This window comes from Tigriopus californicus, chromosome 8, assembly GCF_007210705.1.
Source record: "Tigriopus californicus strain San Diego chromosome 8, Tcal_SD_v2.1, whole genome shotgun sequence".
Taxonomy (NCBI): domain Eukaryota; kingdom Metazoa; phylum Arthropoda; class Copepoda; order Harpacticoida; family Harpacticidae; genus Tigriopus; species Tigriopus californicus.
This window is the reverse complement of record NC_081447.1, coordinates 13,390,690-13,408,976: the sequence shown is the minus strand read 5'-3', so window position 1 is coordinate 13,408,976 and position 18,287 is coordinate 13,390,690. Positions and strand designations below refer to the sequence as shown.

At 44.3% G+C, this 18,287-nt stretch overlaps 2 protein-coding genes across 2 annotated transcripts; one reads left to right on the top strand and one right to left on the bottom strand.

Moving 5' to 3' along the window:
- Nucleotides 1-3,728: 3,728 nt before the first annotated feature.
- LOC131885312 (uncharacterized) lies at nucleotides 3,729-5,273 on the bottom strand. Its single transcript, XM_059233334.1, has 4 exons — nucleotides 5,059-5,273; nucleotides 4,560-4,993; nucleotides 4,289-4,482; nucleotides 3,729-4,217 (listed from the first exon to the last, which is right to left on the bottom strand). Exons 1-4 carry the CDS (start codon nucleotides 5,254-5,256, stop codon nucleotides 3,886-3,888), a joined length of 1,158 nt encoding a protein of 385 aa, XP_059089317.1. The 5' UTR covers nucleotides 5,257-5,273; the 3' UTR covers nucleotides 3,729-3,885.
- Nucleotides 5,274-14,482: 9,209 nt separating this feature from the next.
- LOC131885308 (organic cation transporter protein-like) lies at nucleotides 14,483-17,161 on the top strand. The gene is made up of 5 exons (XM_059233327.1): nucleotides 14,483-14,882; nucleotides 14,952-15,352; nucleotides 15,439-15,731; nucleotides 16,022-16,308; nucleotides 16,443-17,161. The coding sequence occupies exons 1-5, from the start codon at nucleotides 14,540-14,542 to the stop codon at nucleotides 16,796-16,798; spliced, it is 1,680 nt and encodes a 559-aa protein (XP_059089310.1). The 5' UTR covers nucleotides 14,483-14,539; the 3' UTR covers nucleotides 16,799-17,161.
- Nucleotides 17,162-18,287: the final 1,126 nt, after the last annotated feature.

The following is an 18,287-nucleotide window of genomic DNA, read 5'->3' as shown; positions in this document are numbered from 1 at the left end:
TTCCCCCGTCAAAAACCATTTCCATGACTTCGTAACACTCTTTCTCTCTGTCTTCATCTTCTTCTCTCATGCTCCATTTCGTCCATTTCAGATTCGTTTTCCTGCGCATGCGGATTCCCAAGGCAAATCCGTCAATGAAGGATATGAGTAAAAGACACGTTACAATAACAAAGATCAGTCAGAAGTTCAATGTCCTTCCTCCTCCACAATCCAGTTCTCAGAAAACAAGACGGATGAGGGTGGCGCTTTTGGTGGCAGCATGCAGCCAGTTCTGCATGACGAGTGCTCCCGCATAGCTGGCAGTTGGCAATAAATTCAAGGTTATTGCTATGCCACCACCACCACCACCACCACCGCCACCAATACCATCATCATCAACAACAGCATCATCATCCATGCATCCTTCATCAGGTAAATAACCCCTACGCCTAAGGACCTTCCAAAGAGTGTGTGTACTGTGTGGAGTGTGGGGTGCCTTGCGAACTGGATTGGTGCAAAATGCGCGTATAAGGAGCCATCTACAAGCAGGGTAGGCATTTCACTGTTGGACACTTTTGTCCTTCCCTGTTCAAAAGTGTAAAAAAGTGTTCAAAAGAGTCCCAAAAAAACAGCAAATTTGAAGCTACAAATCCCTGCGCAAAAACACTTTCAACTTGAAATTTCATTCTAAAACGTCAATCACTGGTGATGTTAGAAGTAAAAAAGTCTTACAGATATTTAACGCCCACTTCTAACACATCAGGAACGAAAGGTTTTACAGAAAATTTGTTACTTCTACGACCTCAATAGACATGCAGCAAGGAACAAAGTCCTTGATAACATTAGCTAAACAAAAGGCATTTGGCAACTGGGAATAGTATGAATTGCATATGTGTTTGACAAACAGTGTACTAATATCCCTTTTAAAAATAGTATTTTGCGAAAGCAAGCCGTTTTTTGATTCTATTCAAAACGCAATGCACAACGTTTTGATGATTCTTGCTCATGGATTCAACAAACAAAATCATGGATGTATTTTTGAGAATAATGTAGATTAAAGCACCATACTCTTTGAGATAACCTTTCAAAATCTAGAACCTAAATGCTTAGAACACCAGCTCAAGCCCAATCAAAGTGTGTAAATGGTAAACTTCCAATAATTCTAAATTGGTTTTGAGATATACAATGCTTAGAGCTTGAGGTAAGTTTCAATTGTGCCTTGAAGACTTTTCAAGCTTTTTTGGATGTCAGACAATCAAAGGCAACAATGTGTTGGTAATAAAACAGAAATGATCACCACAAAAAAAGAATAATGAGTCTTTGACAAGAACTTAGAAGCACCCTGGACAAATAAAGTATTAATCAAAATCATATTGAGTGTTACTTACACTTTCATTTCAAACTTAAAAGAGTATAGAGAACAACTGTTAAGCTGTGGCAACTTTTATGACTTAATGCTTTTCTAATTTGACCACCATATATTTTAAGGATACCTTGGCTTTCATCTATCAGCATATAACCTACATTCTTGTTCAAAGAAGCTCAGTTTTTTTTGGAAACTAAATGGTTCAATTAGTTGGTCGAATCGAATGCAGTGATTATGTGATACAAAGCTTCAAACTCATTAATTGCTCACTTCACTTTGGTACACTTGAGTGTCCAAAACTCGGCCCAATTCCCGAAATTGCCCACCCTACCAGGAGGACCAACCCAGGACTCCGCAAAAAGAGCGTACGTAATCCAGCGGGTCTGCAGATCTATCCATCCGTACAAAAAATGAGAAGGGTCCCGTTTCTGCGGGCAAAATCTTTGGTGAATGACGAAAACCTCAATGCCTGACGTGACGTCATGTTTTGGCGGGAAAAGTTTTGGCGCCAAAACGGTCCAAGGTTACGCAATCTATCTGGCATGCCATCATGCCATGCAGGCGTAGTACATAACGAGAGGAGCTTTGGAAGTGAGTGAGTGTATGGATGGATATGGGGTATGTAGTGTATGTACACGTAGTTACCGCAGAGAAGTAGGACACTTCGCTCATTTCGATTCAAGACAGAGAGACAGGGAGAGGGGGACATGAGCGGGGTGAAAAGTGCCTGGGATTTATGGCTATGACATGGAGCCACGGGCTAGATAGAAGCTTGAATTGATTTCAGACTAAAAACGACGAACCTATCACCAAGGAGGCTCTGGCAAACTTGAGCCGAAAACGCTAGTTCGTCGTGTACAATCCGAGAGAACATACGAACTGGAGAAGAGGGCACCACAAAAAAAGCCAGTCCTGGGCATTTTTTGGTCCAAAAATCTTAAGTGGATTTGTCATGGACTATTAACACAATAGATTAGGAATCAACATTGACATATCCACTCTCTTGATGGACTGGCTTGCCCCGGCGGACTTGGTCACTTGGTCACTTATGGGGTGGAAGACAAGGGTATCCGTTCAAGGCATAATAACTGGAGAGTGCAGTTTCGAAATGGGTCACAGGAAATGGCTACTCAAAGTCTTCCAGGCGATAAGATCAGTCAAGAAGAATTCTGGAAGATGGCTTGCTTAGTCGAGAAGTTTGGTTATCATGTTGAACTCGCCTTTTGATCTACTCCTCTGAGAAGCTATTAGGTGGCAAACACGTGTTTCAATTCACAGGGAGTAAAGCTCCTGAATGCCATCAGGAGCTCAACAAAGTGTGTCCCTCATGCTCACGGTTTTTTTTTTGTCTCGGATAACATGAAAATTTCGTTGAGTGAGGGAAGTTGCGCATAAGAAGCAATGAAAGCAAATGTCAATTACGCATCTGCCAGCCCCGAATTCAGTCACTCAAATCTTCGTACGCAAGCAACACAGGCAGGTGATTATAATGAGACTGACATAGGGAGTCGTTGATGAAGACACCAGGTTGGACATTGGACTTAATGGGGGCTTAATAGTTCGCAAGAACCCCGCGATCATTTGCGTAACACTCGCGATAATCATGGCTCCGAAGTTCCGAACACGTCACGTTTATGTGTGCTTTGTGCTTGTGTACGTAGGGTGCCTCAGTGTGACTTCATATGGTTGAGTATGTAAGTTCGAAAAGATGTGTCACAACAGGAACTCATAACTCAATGTCATCATACATCTTTTCACAGTCAAGTTCGAATGGGTTGAAATCGAGCCTCCATCAAGAGGTCAAGCTCAAGCTCAGTTCGTGGTGGCGGAGACCGACCGAGTATTAGACCGTGATCACCCTGATGATGAGAAATCCAATGATCCTCGTCGAAGCAACAGATGGGAAATGGGAGCCGAAGGGTGTGCAACGAAATGTGACAACCTGTGTCTCCTTTGGGGACTAAGCAGTCAGTGGGCACGGCTGATTGCTTACTCATTTTGGCAAATTGGACGCACTGGCCATAAATAAAAATGATCTGATTGTCCATATCCGCTTTACACATGTGAGTCCCAACCGCAAGGGTGCGAAGCTCAACAAGACCAAAGACACATCTTCGGTTTTTAGCTTTTATGGGATTCCGACGTTGTAAACGCCTCCATCTATTTGAATGTAACCATCAATTTTATTGCTTTAATTTCCTCCAAGGGTGATTGCCAAACACTCCTTTTGGGAGTTTTCGCAGAGAAAGAACTCTCTATGTTCTAAAGTCGGACCGTCCACGACCAATGCAAAGCTTCTTTATTGGGTGGGAATATGTGTCAACAGCCGGACTTCATTCGAGTACGTACATCGGATATACTTTTCCGATAAATAGACGCAAAGCGCGAAGATAAATGGAATTTATTGCCAAAACTAACACTACTCTAGTCATGTCGTATGTTGATGAAAGTACCGGTACTATACTCTAAAAGGCAAAGCACTCTGGCATTGCCAAAAACATCTCATCAATAATCATAGAGTGTAAAGTTTTTGTCTCTCCTTATACAACAACTCGGTCTTTGACGCCCCCGTCTTTGTCTCTGTCGATGGGATTGTCGTTTTTGTCGTCGTCCACGTCACTCTCGTCACTCTCGGATCTGTCTTTATTTAATCGTTCCAAAGGGTGGGCCTCAAATAAACGCCCATAGAGAGCATGTTGCTCGCAATCTTCGCTGCAAACAAACTCCTTAGGGATCCTCTTGGTTCTAGCCACGATGTGAAGCCAAGTCTTCAGTCTTTGAGCGGTCTTCTCGTTCACTTGAGGATCGTTGAGAAACTGATAATTGGGACGAGGCGGCAAGAAATTGACTTCTCGAGGGACTTGTCGGAGCTCTGGAATGGAAAATTCAAATCTTTGCTGCAGCTCATTGAGCTAGTTTAGAAATGCAGAGATAGTCGGGTACCTTCACTTTTGGTTCGATTAGGATCATGGGATGAAATGGCAGTGCTTTGGGAAAAGTTGTCATGACAAACCATGCATCTCTTGCCTTTAGGGATCAAGGTCCGGCCAAATGGGAAGAAGAACTTGCCGCCTACCAAGATGGGCTCCTTCATTTGAATCAAGGGAAATTCGCAATCCGGTAGGAAATGGCCATAACTGAGGCAAGTAGGTTGTACATAAAATCGAAAGATCACTTTGAAAGTCAGGAATCAACACGCTTTATCCTAACTCACTCGTTCTCTTGGAGAATGGCAAACAGTTTGATTCGATCCAAGACCTCGCCAAAATTGACGATGAAGGCCTGGAACCAAGCGTTCTGGCAAAACTTGTTTGCCTCCTCAGCTTGCTGATCCACCACGTTGTGGACCATGAGCGTTCCAAAGAGCATGGACGACAAATGGACCCAATCCACAGAGTTATGGTAGATCTGGGCCTCTTCCACGGTCAAGTTCATGCGGTCGATCACGATCAGACTATTATTGGATCCTTGCGGATCCCAATGCTTGGCGGACAAGCGCAAAAAGTGGCTCAACTCCCGAAGCACGAACTTGAAAGGCTCCGTGGGTGAGATGTTGGCCACCAATTGGTTTCGCAACGATCTTCCATCAGTGATGGTCAGAAATCGAGGATCCGTGGCTGAGAGGGCCAAAGCGATCGAGTTCTCATCCTATAACCCGTCATTAAATCACTTTTTATCAATGAAGATTTTGGATGATGGCCGGTTCAACTTACTTGTAATAGGCCACATTCTCGCTTGTGGACCCGCCAATCTTGCCTCTGACAGCTCCGACTACAATAGATGGCCTGTCGACACGACGAGCACCGTTGAAGATCCTTTTGGGTTTTGGTCAATTCCTCATCATAACGAATCCCGTCATCGCCGCAGATAAGACAACACGAATAAGGATGATACGGCACAGATAGGGCCATTGTCACAAAAGCGGTCACACTCAATTTGGATTTGGTCCTACGTACTCTCAAGAAGCCTTACCAATGACATCCTCTGCACTAGTAAATCATGACAGAGGTAAACAATACTGTAAGTGTATACTCTATCGGACACTCATTTTTTTCTTGTATCCCATTTTGATGCCTAATGTCAATCATTGTTCTGAGTTTGAATTATTACACAAATTGTTTTTTTTCGTTTTACAGATGATTTCCTTTACTGTTATTTTTTACCAGTAGTTTAAGATGCTGGCAATAATGTATGGCTTCGTATTCGATCCGTTTCGCTTTCCGAGCAATTTTGAACTTTTTAAGTCGATTCAGGACCTGAATTTTCTACTTTTCCCAATAACTTGAGGTAAACAACGAATGAATGGCGACCATTCTGATAATATTTTGACAAAGCACCATCACATGAAACGAAGCCCCCGAAGCTTTAAAATTCAATGATCGGCTTCTTTAGGCCACAGATCGATCGTCGTTCCAGGTGAGGTATTTGCGAGAATCCAGGAATGCTTCCCTCCATCTTCCCTCGGAAAGTTTTATTGTTATCCAATGTGCGGCACCATCTACCTTAGTAGGTTTAGTATTGGATGAGATTCTTTTGGGATTGAAAAGATGTTATCATGGAAGTAGATCGAGAGCCATTTTTGCCTGAAATAGCGGTCAGAGCCAAAGATGATCCTCCTCGTCTTCTAGTAGACTGCCACTGAATAACATACTTACGGGAACATTTGTAGCGTGAGTGGTGGGCTCCTTGATGTAGGAGGGTTCATACGTACAGTAGCACAACATGCATCCACTGACACGTGCCTTTGGCATCAGTTCTTTCTGATCAAGCAAGTTTTGGAGTGGAAACCCTCATTGAGAAAACCTGCTCAATCGTGTTTGAGCTTTCTGATTTGAAGCATTCGAATCGAAGTCTTGATACAAATGCATTAGAAGGCGATTCAATAGATCGGGTAACGAGAGGCTGAGCACACAGATGTTTGACATGAATAGAAGTTACCTACCTACGCCTTACTAGGATTTGAGTTGAGCGATTCAAGCGCGGATGCAAAAATACATTCATGGCCTATCCATGAACGATCTAACTAATCATAATTTGGTCGAATGCAATATAGGAGAGATATGTCTGCAGAGATATCAAAATTAATATCCAGAGCCTCGACAGGAAAATTGGAGCCTGCACATGAATGAGTTTTTTTTTGTTAAGACATTTCGAAAATAAGAGCCATAATTGCTCATCTATTTAATCCAACATACATACAAACAAGATTATTCAACATGACTTCAACCGCACCATTGTTGTAAAGTACAAACTAAAGCTACGATCTGAGTTTACCACCTTGAGTAAACATATTTGTGGGATTCTGCAGGTTCTAGTTTGCATCGTAAAATCTGCCTGTATGTTTGTCAACCGATTCTATCTCCAATTGGAATCACCATCTGGTCTCTTCGGGTCTTAATAAGATCTCTAGCGCTTACAATTCTCGGATTCCTTGTTGACATCCGACTCCCGTCGGCCAATTAATGACGGATCTCCGATCTTTGATCATCCTGGTTGGCGTTCTTTTCGCTGAACCTAATTTAAATTGGAGGCGAAACGATGGAAAATGAACGCGAGATAAGCATCTTAATTTGTTTGAAGAATTTCCACCCCAATCGTTATTGTCTCGGTCTCGCGGGGCTTGATAATATTGGAATGGTTGGCTTGCTTCCAAGATAATTGGTTGACGAAACAGCATCAATTTTCGCACTCGAACTAGCCATCACCACCAAGTCAAGACCAAAAATATTCCCCCCCCCCTCTTCTTCTCAGCCATTTCTGACTTGAACATTTCAACCGAAAACAGACGGGTTCCTCTGGTTCGCTTGATCTGTAAAGGAATCGAGGGACAAAGCAGAAACCCAGCTTCAGGCTCTACTCGTTCTGTCTTTGGTGGCCGAAATCGTGATTGGCCTGTTGGAAAATTGTTTTGCAAATGAGGATCTCCTGATCCTGAGTTAAGAGACCAATTTTCGGACTGTAATTGTCCTAGTTGCCCACCCTGAATCGTGCCAGTTAGACCAGTGCGAAACTCTTGTTCTCAACGTACCTAAGGATTTTCTTATTGACCGTCTTGCCTTGGTTCGGGTGTCCTATGACTCAATTATGGGATCAAATGCTTTTATATTATATAACTTCTTTATAGCTGACTCTGTAATGCCTTAAAACTAGCATTAGTAACATCCATCACCCTGGACTTCGGACGAGGGATGTAGGGAACGAAGAGAGATGTCCTCCGTGTTTCACTTATTTTTCCCCGCCCCCTCATCTTCTTCTCCTTTGGAGTTGCTCAGATTAAAGAGCGAATTTTACCCCTAATGGATCTTGAACAACTCAATGAGAGCTCATCAGTGGCTCATTAAAGCTCAAACGTGGCCTGTGTTATGCAAATGCGTGTTCTCCAAAGTCCAGTCTATAAATTCTGAAGCGTTGCATGTTAATTAGGCCAATTCTTCTTTCCCTCGAGTACAGTTTGCTGGAACTGACTTATCCATCACGTTTGGTAATGTGCCGATAAAGATTTACATTGTCCTATAGAGTACAGACCCGTGGCTCCCTTCAAATACTAGGACTGCTTCTACTTGCATGGACGTGGAAGCTGGTTTACCAATAATCCTTCTTCGACAACTACTGATACTCCTACTGCTGCTACCATCACCAGTACAACGACAGTCACAATAGCAGCCTCACATGCATGAACCGGACTTAGGGCTTGAGGGGAGCCTTCTTGCCTTGACAAATCTCCGGCAATAATATCTCTTCTCTACCTAGTATAGTAATAAGGACCTTAACAAATACATCGACTAGCGTCGCTTAGCGACGATCTGAGTCCGTCCGTTAAGGAAAGACATATGTTGATGTTTATGTGTCCTAAACTTCGACTAATGAGTCTTGAAGCAAGCCAGGCAGTCAATGTACGGTACACTCACTCACTCACAGGGAAAACATCCCAGTCCCAGTGGTAGAATGGTGGACAGAATCCTGCAGATTCTACACACATCCACATATTCTTACAAGTACATACACAAGCCCCAGTGGTCTAAATGTCGACGGTCCTTTCAACTCTAGTATATTATGGAAATGTCAAGCCATAGAACATTAAATTGCCCCTACTTCACGCACTCACAGAACGACCAACCAAGCCGTGGTCGGTTTCTCAGCAAAAAAACAGGAGCCTGGTAACAAAGAAAATCCCGAAATTCGCTCTTTGCCCCCCCCTCTTCTCCTTCTCTCTCTCTCATTCGCCTTCCGTCTTGTTCTCGTTCCGTCAGTAAATGCCATTCACTCTCTCGAGAAGGTTCGTTGATAGCTAAGGTATTACTCACTCACTCACTCACTCACTCACTCACACGCTCTAATACCAAGAGGTAGGCGAAAAATGTGCCCAGCTTTGGTGCTTTGTAGTCTGTGATGCCTGATCTTGGCCTGGATTTTTTTTTCTCTCTCTCTCTCCATTTCTCTCTCCCCCTCCCCAATTCTGTCATATATCCTTGGTTCGCGTTTCCTTTGTCCATTCGTCCATTGGCAGAAGTAGCTAGGATTCGAAGGAAAAGGTAAAATCAGTCGAGCTTTGATTCTTCGCCAAAAGAGACCCAGAAGCAAAAGCAAAGGGGGGTGAGTGGGGGTAGGTAGACTACTATAATCAATACGCCCCCCCCCTCTCCCTTTATCACCCTCCCTCCCTCCTTCCTTCTCTATCGTCCTCCCCCGTCTACCTTGGAATTCACACATTCAAGAAAAATCAAGCCACTCGGGGTATAAAGAATGGAAGCAGATTGCCAGGGTCTCTAATATGTATCCAATGAGTGCGTGGTACACTACATACTATACCCACACTACATGGAGTAGTGGGTAGGTAAGTACTAAGGTAGTTGTCGCTACCGAGCGAGATCCAAGACAGGAATGGCATTTTGGAAAGGGAGATCGGATTGATAAGGGACTGGTGAAAACTACCAATCAGATCATTTACCGCACACATACACACACACACACACACTTACTCACACACTCATTTCCAGTGGACTCAAGACCACATTTCCGAGTTTCATATTCCAGAAGCTATTCTAATCATTTGCGAGGGAAGAGCAGCCTCGAGAAACGTCATTAGTTCAATCTACTCGTGTCGTCGTTGTTGTTGTTGTTGTTGTTCAAATTAAGTTGAAATCGCCTTGTGGTTCGTACGACATAATAATATTATCACATTCTCGATAGTGGCATTGGACGAGTTTGAGAATCTACTAGAGGAGGACATTTTGACCAAGAATTTTATGCTTGAACACCTCCGCCTCTTCGGTTTAGCGCGGTTCCCTTCAATCAAGTCTTGTTTGTCTTCTACCGTCAATAGGCGGATATTTTTCTGCCAATTACCAGCATTGATTGATTGACCACCCGGATTCGGTTAGCCAAGGCCTTCTTGGCACTCACATATTCTCAAATGCATGGATCGGCGTGATTCACATTGAGACGGCCCATTCATGACAGCTAGGCTCAACTTTTTTCTTCCAATTCGGTGGTCATTCGAAGGAGTGATAACAAAAAAAATCCAGTTCTAACTCTAATCTTTTCCCATGTCATATTGTTTTCAATCGAATACCAATGAGATAACTCGCGACCAAGAGCGATTTCGAGACTCTCTTGACTCTCCAAAAGTTCAGAGTCATCATGACTAAACAATGAACAATGACCTCTCTCCCTCTCTTTAATAGATGTGTAGTTCGTTTGCAAGAATGATAGCTCCTCAATACCAATCTTATAATGCATGCTATAATATATTACATATGTGTGCCAGAGTGTCTGAGATTGGTTCCTCTACTACGTCGATTGCACAGCGAATTACAGCCCACTATTAGTTAGCCCCATCCCCCACGAACGAACAACTGTCTCAAAGACAATGAGTAAGCCACATTATGGGTCATGGATGGATAGAGAGTCGACGAGGGTCCAACCAGTGTTCAGTAGGAGCACCAAGGAAAAGTGAAAAGACCTCCCAAAATGCACTCGATGGGCTCTGAAAAGAAAAAAAAATCCACCCAAGGCAGCCAGCCAGCCACACGAGGAAAAAGAAAGACCCATCTCACAACGAACCGTGACTTGAAAAGTTGTCAAGGAGCGATCTGAATCTTATGATGCCAAAATTGTTTTCGGATGCCAGCTGACTTGGGAGCCTCAAGATGTTCACCGATCTCCACCTCGTTCTAGATCATTACCAACACCGTTTTTCTGAGTGGGAACTGCTTTTTTCGTCTTATTCGTCCTCAACTTCCACCCAACCAACCAACCAACCACCTTTGTGTTAAGGTAGGACTTGGTCGTCCATCCAAGTAAGGTCTCACCGCGATATCTGGGCCAGGAGTTTTAAACATGACAAGGAAATTGGACATTCACAATGCCCATCTTGAGAAAATGGCCATCTATGATGAGTGGTGCTGGTGGTGATGGTAGGAGTAGTAGGTCCGTGGATGAACCCAGTGGACCAACCGCAGGGTGGCATCTCTTGACACCACTCCTCAGTTCGACTCAGATAAGATGGAGACACGCCAAGGAAACACGGTCATAACAACCCGACATGTTTCACAGATAGCCCAATGCTTGAAGACAGTTAAAAGAAAGAGAAAGAGAACGAGAGAGAGAGAGAGAGAGAGAGAGAGAGAGATCACTTTTTCTCCTACTCCATAATTAGATAGCGCCCAACATACGAAAGTTGAGTGGAACCCGTCAGAATTCCACAATAAAAGTATCAAGAAAGGAATCAGTGAGGCCCTTTAACCGACGTGCCCGTGATGATTAATGAGACTCAGCCAGGCCGTTGTGCGCAATCGAACAAGTAGGCCTACGTACGTACCAATCCATGTTCGTTCATTCCCTTAGCACATACCACATACGTACTCACACTCACCCCACAAAACAGATCGACCATTTCTTGCTCCAATTTGAGGCATAGAAAAGGTCCCTTCACAATTCTTTCTCCCCCTCTCTTTTATCCTCTTTCTTCTTTGGGTAGGTCGTCGTGGTCTTTTTGGTCGTCTTGATCGTTGTTGTCGGTGATTCGGATCTCGCTATTGGCCTCTTCCAAAAGCATCATTGTCACCCATGACAAGCGATTTTTCGTGCGAACAAAGACTTAATTTTCCAAATTCTGGTTCAACCCCCGCAGCCACTAGCATCGCCAGGGCTTCCTCACGGGGGAATATGGGGGAGGTCCAAACTTGTTGAGGCTGGTTTGTTCACTTGTTGTATGATCGAAAGTGAGCTAGAGCGAGAGAAGAGATCTCACAGTGATCAAGTAGTACTGTCAGTCAGTAAGTAGAATGGGTCTCCCTTCCTCGACGGGATCCACGGGGGGGGAGGGNNNGGGGGAGATAGGCCAAAAGGCGACGAGGGGGCATCCGTGATTATGGGCCTAGGGCACATGGCTTGACATGTAATAGGACAACAAAGAAACCTGTAACTAGTAGCTGGAGCAATCACGGTATACACACTCGGGAAAGAACCTATGAGCTTTACAGGTAGATAACCCAGGAGAAAGAAAGAGGGGGGAAAGAGAGAGGTTGAAATCAGCGGTAAATGGTCTCGAAGAATGCACGGTAGGGCCTCAATTATGTCAATCTTGCCAAATTCCTCCCTGCTAGATTGATAGCTCCCTGAGCTCAAAGACTTTGCGCCAGGGGGGGGAGGGAGGCGGGGGGGGGATCTTGTTTAGCTCTAATGTGAGCATGAAACAACCCACTAATACCACATGTTCTTACGACAAGTGCAATTGACCCAAAACGGCTTTAATAGCTCTTCTGGATTGGATGCCCATGGGTTTGTTCGAAAGGGGGATATTAGCGAGCAAAACGAGACGGAGATTTCCACAGACACTGGTGGAATTTGGTCAGTTGCGGCGTTGAATGAACCTTGCTCAGGTCAAGGTGTGGGGAGGAAAGAGATGGATTTGAACTCGATCCCCATTTAGGGCGTATTGAATAAAGAATATTAACATAACCGCCAAGAAATGGGGCGACTCATTTGGAATTCTCGGCAATGTTGAGCGGGCAGCATATGGCCTCGGCTTTTTGCGCGTCCCTGCAAAAGTAAGAGATTTTGAAGGGTTCACCCGGCCCGAGGGTTTGTTATAGCCGAGGAGGTTTTTTTTGCTAATATTCATCTATGAAAGAATGTGCAAAAAACCCCAGGAGCCGACAATTAGACTTGCCAATTTCTACCAACTCGCCTTTGTGGCGAAAACGAACAAAAAAATGGCCTATTCTTCCGACAACCCCTTTGAAACAACGAGCCCGAACTCTCCTTCAACTCCAAAAGAAAAACTCACGGCATCAAGGCATCATGGCTACACAAGCAAGATAGACCTTTTGATTTGTAGTTCACATCGAGCCAAAGACACCTTTTGATCGAATACTTGTTCATTTTCATGTTTGTGTGTACGAAAGAAAGTGTTCCTTCGGAAGCGTCCGTCTGTGAATATCCAATTTTCATTTGACAATAAAAATGATTACCCATTCTTAGTCCACAGACATCCCTGATATTTGATGGACTGGGCCTAAGGGCATAGTTCGTAGGCTTGATGGCTAGTGAACGAGAGAATTCATCATGCACACACTCACACACATACTCATCTATCAGATAGTGCGTTTATGTACTCATGCATCACGATCATAATAATAGGGAGTTCTTAGTTTTAAGGAAAAAGGTCACTACTCCATGGGTTTCCTGTTTAAAATGCATTCGACATCTATGAGAGCCAGCCACCCTTCTTTGGAAAGAGGTAATCGTCAATTGTCGGCCCTGAAGTGCCAAATGGAAACCCAAAATTAGCCGTGGGACCGTCGATTACGAAGTCGAACCCCCTCTTTCCATGTCTTTTTTTGGTTCGGTCGTTCACCAATCGTGGCCATGGAAATGAAGTCAATGGTGGAAACGCGAGGATGCGAGTCAGTCAAATAATACTCCAACGAATTACCTTCATTCCATAGGGTTTAAATTTTTATTTACTTTCACGCGTCATAAAATCATGGTGTCTAGACGATCCGTAATTTGTAACAATTACAGTGCAAGACAGTTTATGGTGAGAAAAAAAACCTTGTCTCCTACAAAAAAAATTAGCGCCATAAAACTTCAATCAAAATCCACATAAGAGCACTGACAACGACGACGGGACCATTGACATCCATCCAGCCAACTGGTATTTATAACGTAAGTCTGTCAGCAGACCGTGTTTCAATATTGATGTTGTGAGTCCCTTGACCAATTACAAGTCCAATTAGTGATATATTACATGGCTAAACTTCCACCAATTCTTCAAAAAGAAGAGTACGTTCGGTCGAAATCGGCCAACAGCTCATTCAAGTTTTCCCGTTATGTACGTATAGTAAAGTAGAGATAACATGTACTTAAAACATGCCCTTTGAATCATTGAAAGGCTTTAGTGTACTAAGATTGATTCGAGTTCGGGTTTCTGTCCTTGTCCTTGAGAAGTCACTCACAAATGATTTCTTTTCAACACATAAGGTAAACCAAATGAAAAAAGTACACTTCTTTCCATTGCTCCTGATGTGACGTTGAGTTATTAACCTTCCGAAAGAGAGTTCTATAAATGAATTAAAAGACAATGAATGAATGAAAGTAGAAAGCATTCACCTGGAGGAATTGAACTTTTGACCTCCCACTTAGTTAGCGCTTTCTGATTTGTTTATGCAAATTTGTTTGATTTAAGAAATGCGGGAGGATTAACTGAAAGGCGAACATACAATAGTACTACATATTGTTTATTTCATTTGGTTTCATAAGCTAGTTAGTACTTTGATACGCAAATTCTTTATCTCTCTGATTTGGCTAAATTGGGGAATGTACGCTAGAGGTCGAATTATGATGTGATGCCTCGTCCTTCCGATTAATCCCGTCTTTGTCAACAATACCAGACTTTCAAGATCGATCCCTTTTCAAGCAACAGATGTGCCTCAAGGTTTTCGTACCAGATCTAATGAACCGATCCCGGCTAGTTTCAATTTAAATGATAGGTGCTTCAATTGACCACCTGCCATTCCAAGCCCTAACATCATCCGTAATGATGATCATGTCGATCCATGTGACTTATCAGTCGTAACAAGTACAAGCCGGAAATCGGCGCATGATGTTAAAAAAGCTTAATAGAGATATGATCGAGGCCTACTATTTAATATTCCACCCCCCGAAGCCCGCTCATTCTTCGACAAATAGATGGCTTGGGAAGAGGTGTTGCACCAGATAGGATTTGGCAAATGGCAAATTGTGGTGATTACGTTCTTCAGTGTGGCCATGTTTGGTCAGGGCATCATGTCAATGAGCCAGACCTTCGTGCTGTACACGCCAGATTTCCGATGTCGGGTACCGAGTTGCGATCCGGAGGGAGATGCCACTTTCGATGGACAAGACTTCACCGACTTCGCCATTCCATTCTGGAACAAGGATGACTTGAGCGTGGACCAAGTCCAGCAGAAAAGGTGCGAAAGATTTCCCAGGGTGGCGGATAATGGCACCACGTGCTTGGAGGACGATTTCTATCATGATGTCGCTCAAACAGGTGGGTGGGTCGGATGGGTATTATTGTCAGCAGAGATTTTGTCCACTTAAGAGGATTCCTCGCCCTCAGAGATTTGTCAAGCGCACGTGTTCGATCAGGAGCAGTTTTGGAACTCGTTCATCATGGAATACGACTTGGCGCCATGTGCGTCACTGGACAACCAATGGCCCTTCGATCCCATCATTTCCAAGGCCAGCTTCCTCGGAATGAGCTACATGTTCGGCCAATTGATTGGATCACTTTTGGGCGGCCTCGCCGGTGATTACCTGGGTCGATTGGTGTGCTTCGAGATTGGTCTGATCCTGACCGTGATCTTTAACGCGTGTGTGCCCTTAGCTAATGGGTTTTGGGTTTACTTCGTCCTCCGCCTGCTGAGCTCAGTGGCCACCAAAGCCTGCTACATTTGTAGCTACACTTTGCTGGTGGAGATATCGGGATCACAAATCGGCCTGGTTGGGATCTTGATCATGGTCAGTACAGAAGGCAGAATGTTAAGATTTCAATGTCATCATTCATGTAGTGTATATATATATATACTTCTTGGCCGGCCCCGCAGCTCCCTGGGCCCATTGGACAAATATTTCTGTCCGCCTTAGCCTATGCCGTTCAAGATTGGAAGGCCATCCATTATTGGAACTCTGCCTTTTTCGTCCTCGCCATTCCAGCCTATTTTTGGGTCCCAGAATCTCCCCGGTGGCTATTGAGCAAGGGTCGCGTGGAACGGACGAAAAAGACTTTTCTCAGGGGCGCCAGAATGAACGGAAAGATCTTAAAAGAAGAGGACCTCTACACCCTGGCACACACGGCGGACAAAGTGGAGAACCTGGGCTGTCTCTCACTGTTTGGCACGTAAGAACTTGGCAATATACTATATTACAAACTTGGTGTTGACTTTTACCCAATGAACGAACGAATGTCGTTCGAGTTCTTCAGTTATCTTTCATTTAGTCCACGTTTTATCCCCACCAACGAAAGAACACTAAATGAATGGGGCCAACTATTTCGACTTTTTGCATAACAAATTCTCATTTTGCAATCTTGTTGGAGTAACTAAAGTACCTTAATATGAGAAAATGCAAGTGATATAAGCCACGATTCGAAACGTGATTGCCGCCAATTTTATCACCCTTCTTCGGCAGATTCACCTTGGTCAAGCACACACTGATCATCTATTGGACGTGGATCGTGTGTTCCATGGTTTTCTATGGCCTCTCCCTGAATGCTGTTAACTTGGCAGGGAATATCTATCTCAATTTTGGCCTGAGCGCCTTCATGGAGATCCCATCGTACATCGCGAGTGTCCTCTTCGTGGATAGATTGGGACGAAAGACTCTCCTGTCAATTTCGCTCCTCCTGGCTGGAATCTCGTGTACTTGTGCTGGCTTTATCGATGTTCCATGGCTCATCACAACTCTAACCCTCTTGGGTGAGCAAACTTTGGAACACTGAACCAAGGGAAAGGGAGGGGAAGACAGGGGAGGAAGAGAGAGCCAGCCAGCCAGCTAGCCAGCTGACTGGTTGGTTAATGTGGAGCCAGGGACTAATCTGTTTCAATTTTAGGAAAGTTTGGAAGCTCGGCGGCATTTGCAATCGTCTACTTGTACACGGCTGAGCTATATCCGACAGCAATGAGGAATTCCGCCATTGGAACCAGTTCCATGATGGCCCGATTTGGATCTCTTTGTGCCCCGATCCTAGCTAATCTCACCCCGTTATCGTTGCCAATGAGCATAATGGGCCTGGCCGCTATTGTTGGAGGCTTGTTGGTCTTTCTCCTTCCCGAAACTCTGGGCCAGAACATGCCCGAGAGTCTTTGTGACGTGGAAAGGCTCCAGCATGGAGCCAAGCCGTGGTACCAATGGATTTCAAGAGGGGATCTCGAGAAAATGAATCAAGCCAAGACTGAAAGCGCTTGAAAACAACGATTTGCTCAAAAATAACCGAGATTCCCTTGTCAGGCTAGTGTTTGTGCCTACACCACAATAGTACAAAACAGAGTCAGTAACGATGGATATGACGATCAAAAAACAAGACCCCTTTCCTCGACCAAGCGAAGGCGTCTTCATTTCTTCCACCTTTCGCCCTTCACCCTGTCAGTTATTTCGAGCTTGAGTGCACACTTATTCTTCTGGTTCTTCTTCGGGTAATTGCGAGTTAATTGTGTGTCATTGTCAGGAATTATCACTTCTCCCAGAGACACTCCGAATCAATTAACCCTAGTCATTTGGATTGTTTTTTTACGAGCAAAAAATGGAAACAATAATTGCACTCGTGGCCGATTTGCTGTCGTTGTTCACTACCGGAGGGAGCACCACTACACCACACATACATACTAGTGGAAATATTCCCGGCGTCCAATGTATATTTCTTTCCATGTGTGCATGTGTGCCTAGTACATGATGAAGACACAGTCAGAGAGTCAAAGAGAGAAGAGGGAGGTAGTAAACTAGCGTAAGAGCACGAGACTGATCCGTATTTCCCAGACATGTACAATTATTTATTGATTATCACTATGCGAGCTCTGTCTGAGCACGCAACTTTTTGCTCTCACTTCCTAACCAAAATTGTAAGATTGTAAAAATGGCCGTGGACGAGGCAAACAGACAAGTCAATCCTCACTGAGTCCGGTTTATTTCCCTGGCGACAAGTGCCACAAACAACACTGCGGTCTCGAATGATCACAAGTCAATGAATGTGTTCCCTTCGAGTTTTATGTCTTTCCTCCTCTTTCGTCTTTACCCAGACACTGACTTGTAAATGACAGAAAGACAGAGAGAACGCCATTAGCATTGGGTGCATGAAGTCACTCGAATTTGATTTTATCCACCCTTTGATCTCCCCCCCCCCTCCCAATTTCACAATCAATCTGGTATCGCGTCATCTCAAGCATCTTGGTCATTCCCTAGGAGCCGTCTAGTTTTTGCAAAACGATCCAAGGCAATCATTTGCGGTGGGTGGGAGCCTGATTGAAGTGACAAGTCAAAGCCTCAAAACTACCTCTGCCCAATGATTATCCCAAAGAACATCCCGATCAACGAACGGCCTTTGACTCTGTCTCTAAATCCGAACTCCTGACCTTCCCTCTTCTGGGCCGAGGGTGATTCAACTGCACGAGCTTGTTTCTCTTTAATTAAGGAATTTCCCTTCGTCCCGTCTACGTGTACAATTTTGTACTCCCTGCATATACCTACATTGCACATACACACGAGCTTAGGACCTATGTCTGTGTGTAGCCAAGTCAAGTGGCGGTTTCCAGTCTCCCCGCTGACGTGGAGATCGGCTTTCAAGCGAGGTCTGGATCTCATTGACCACCTACACGTGTGGATCATGCATAACTCTGCATGACAGCATTGGATGTTATTGCAACGCCGACCGACCGACCGACCGACCGACTCGTTCGTTATA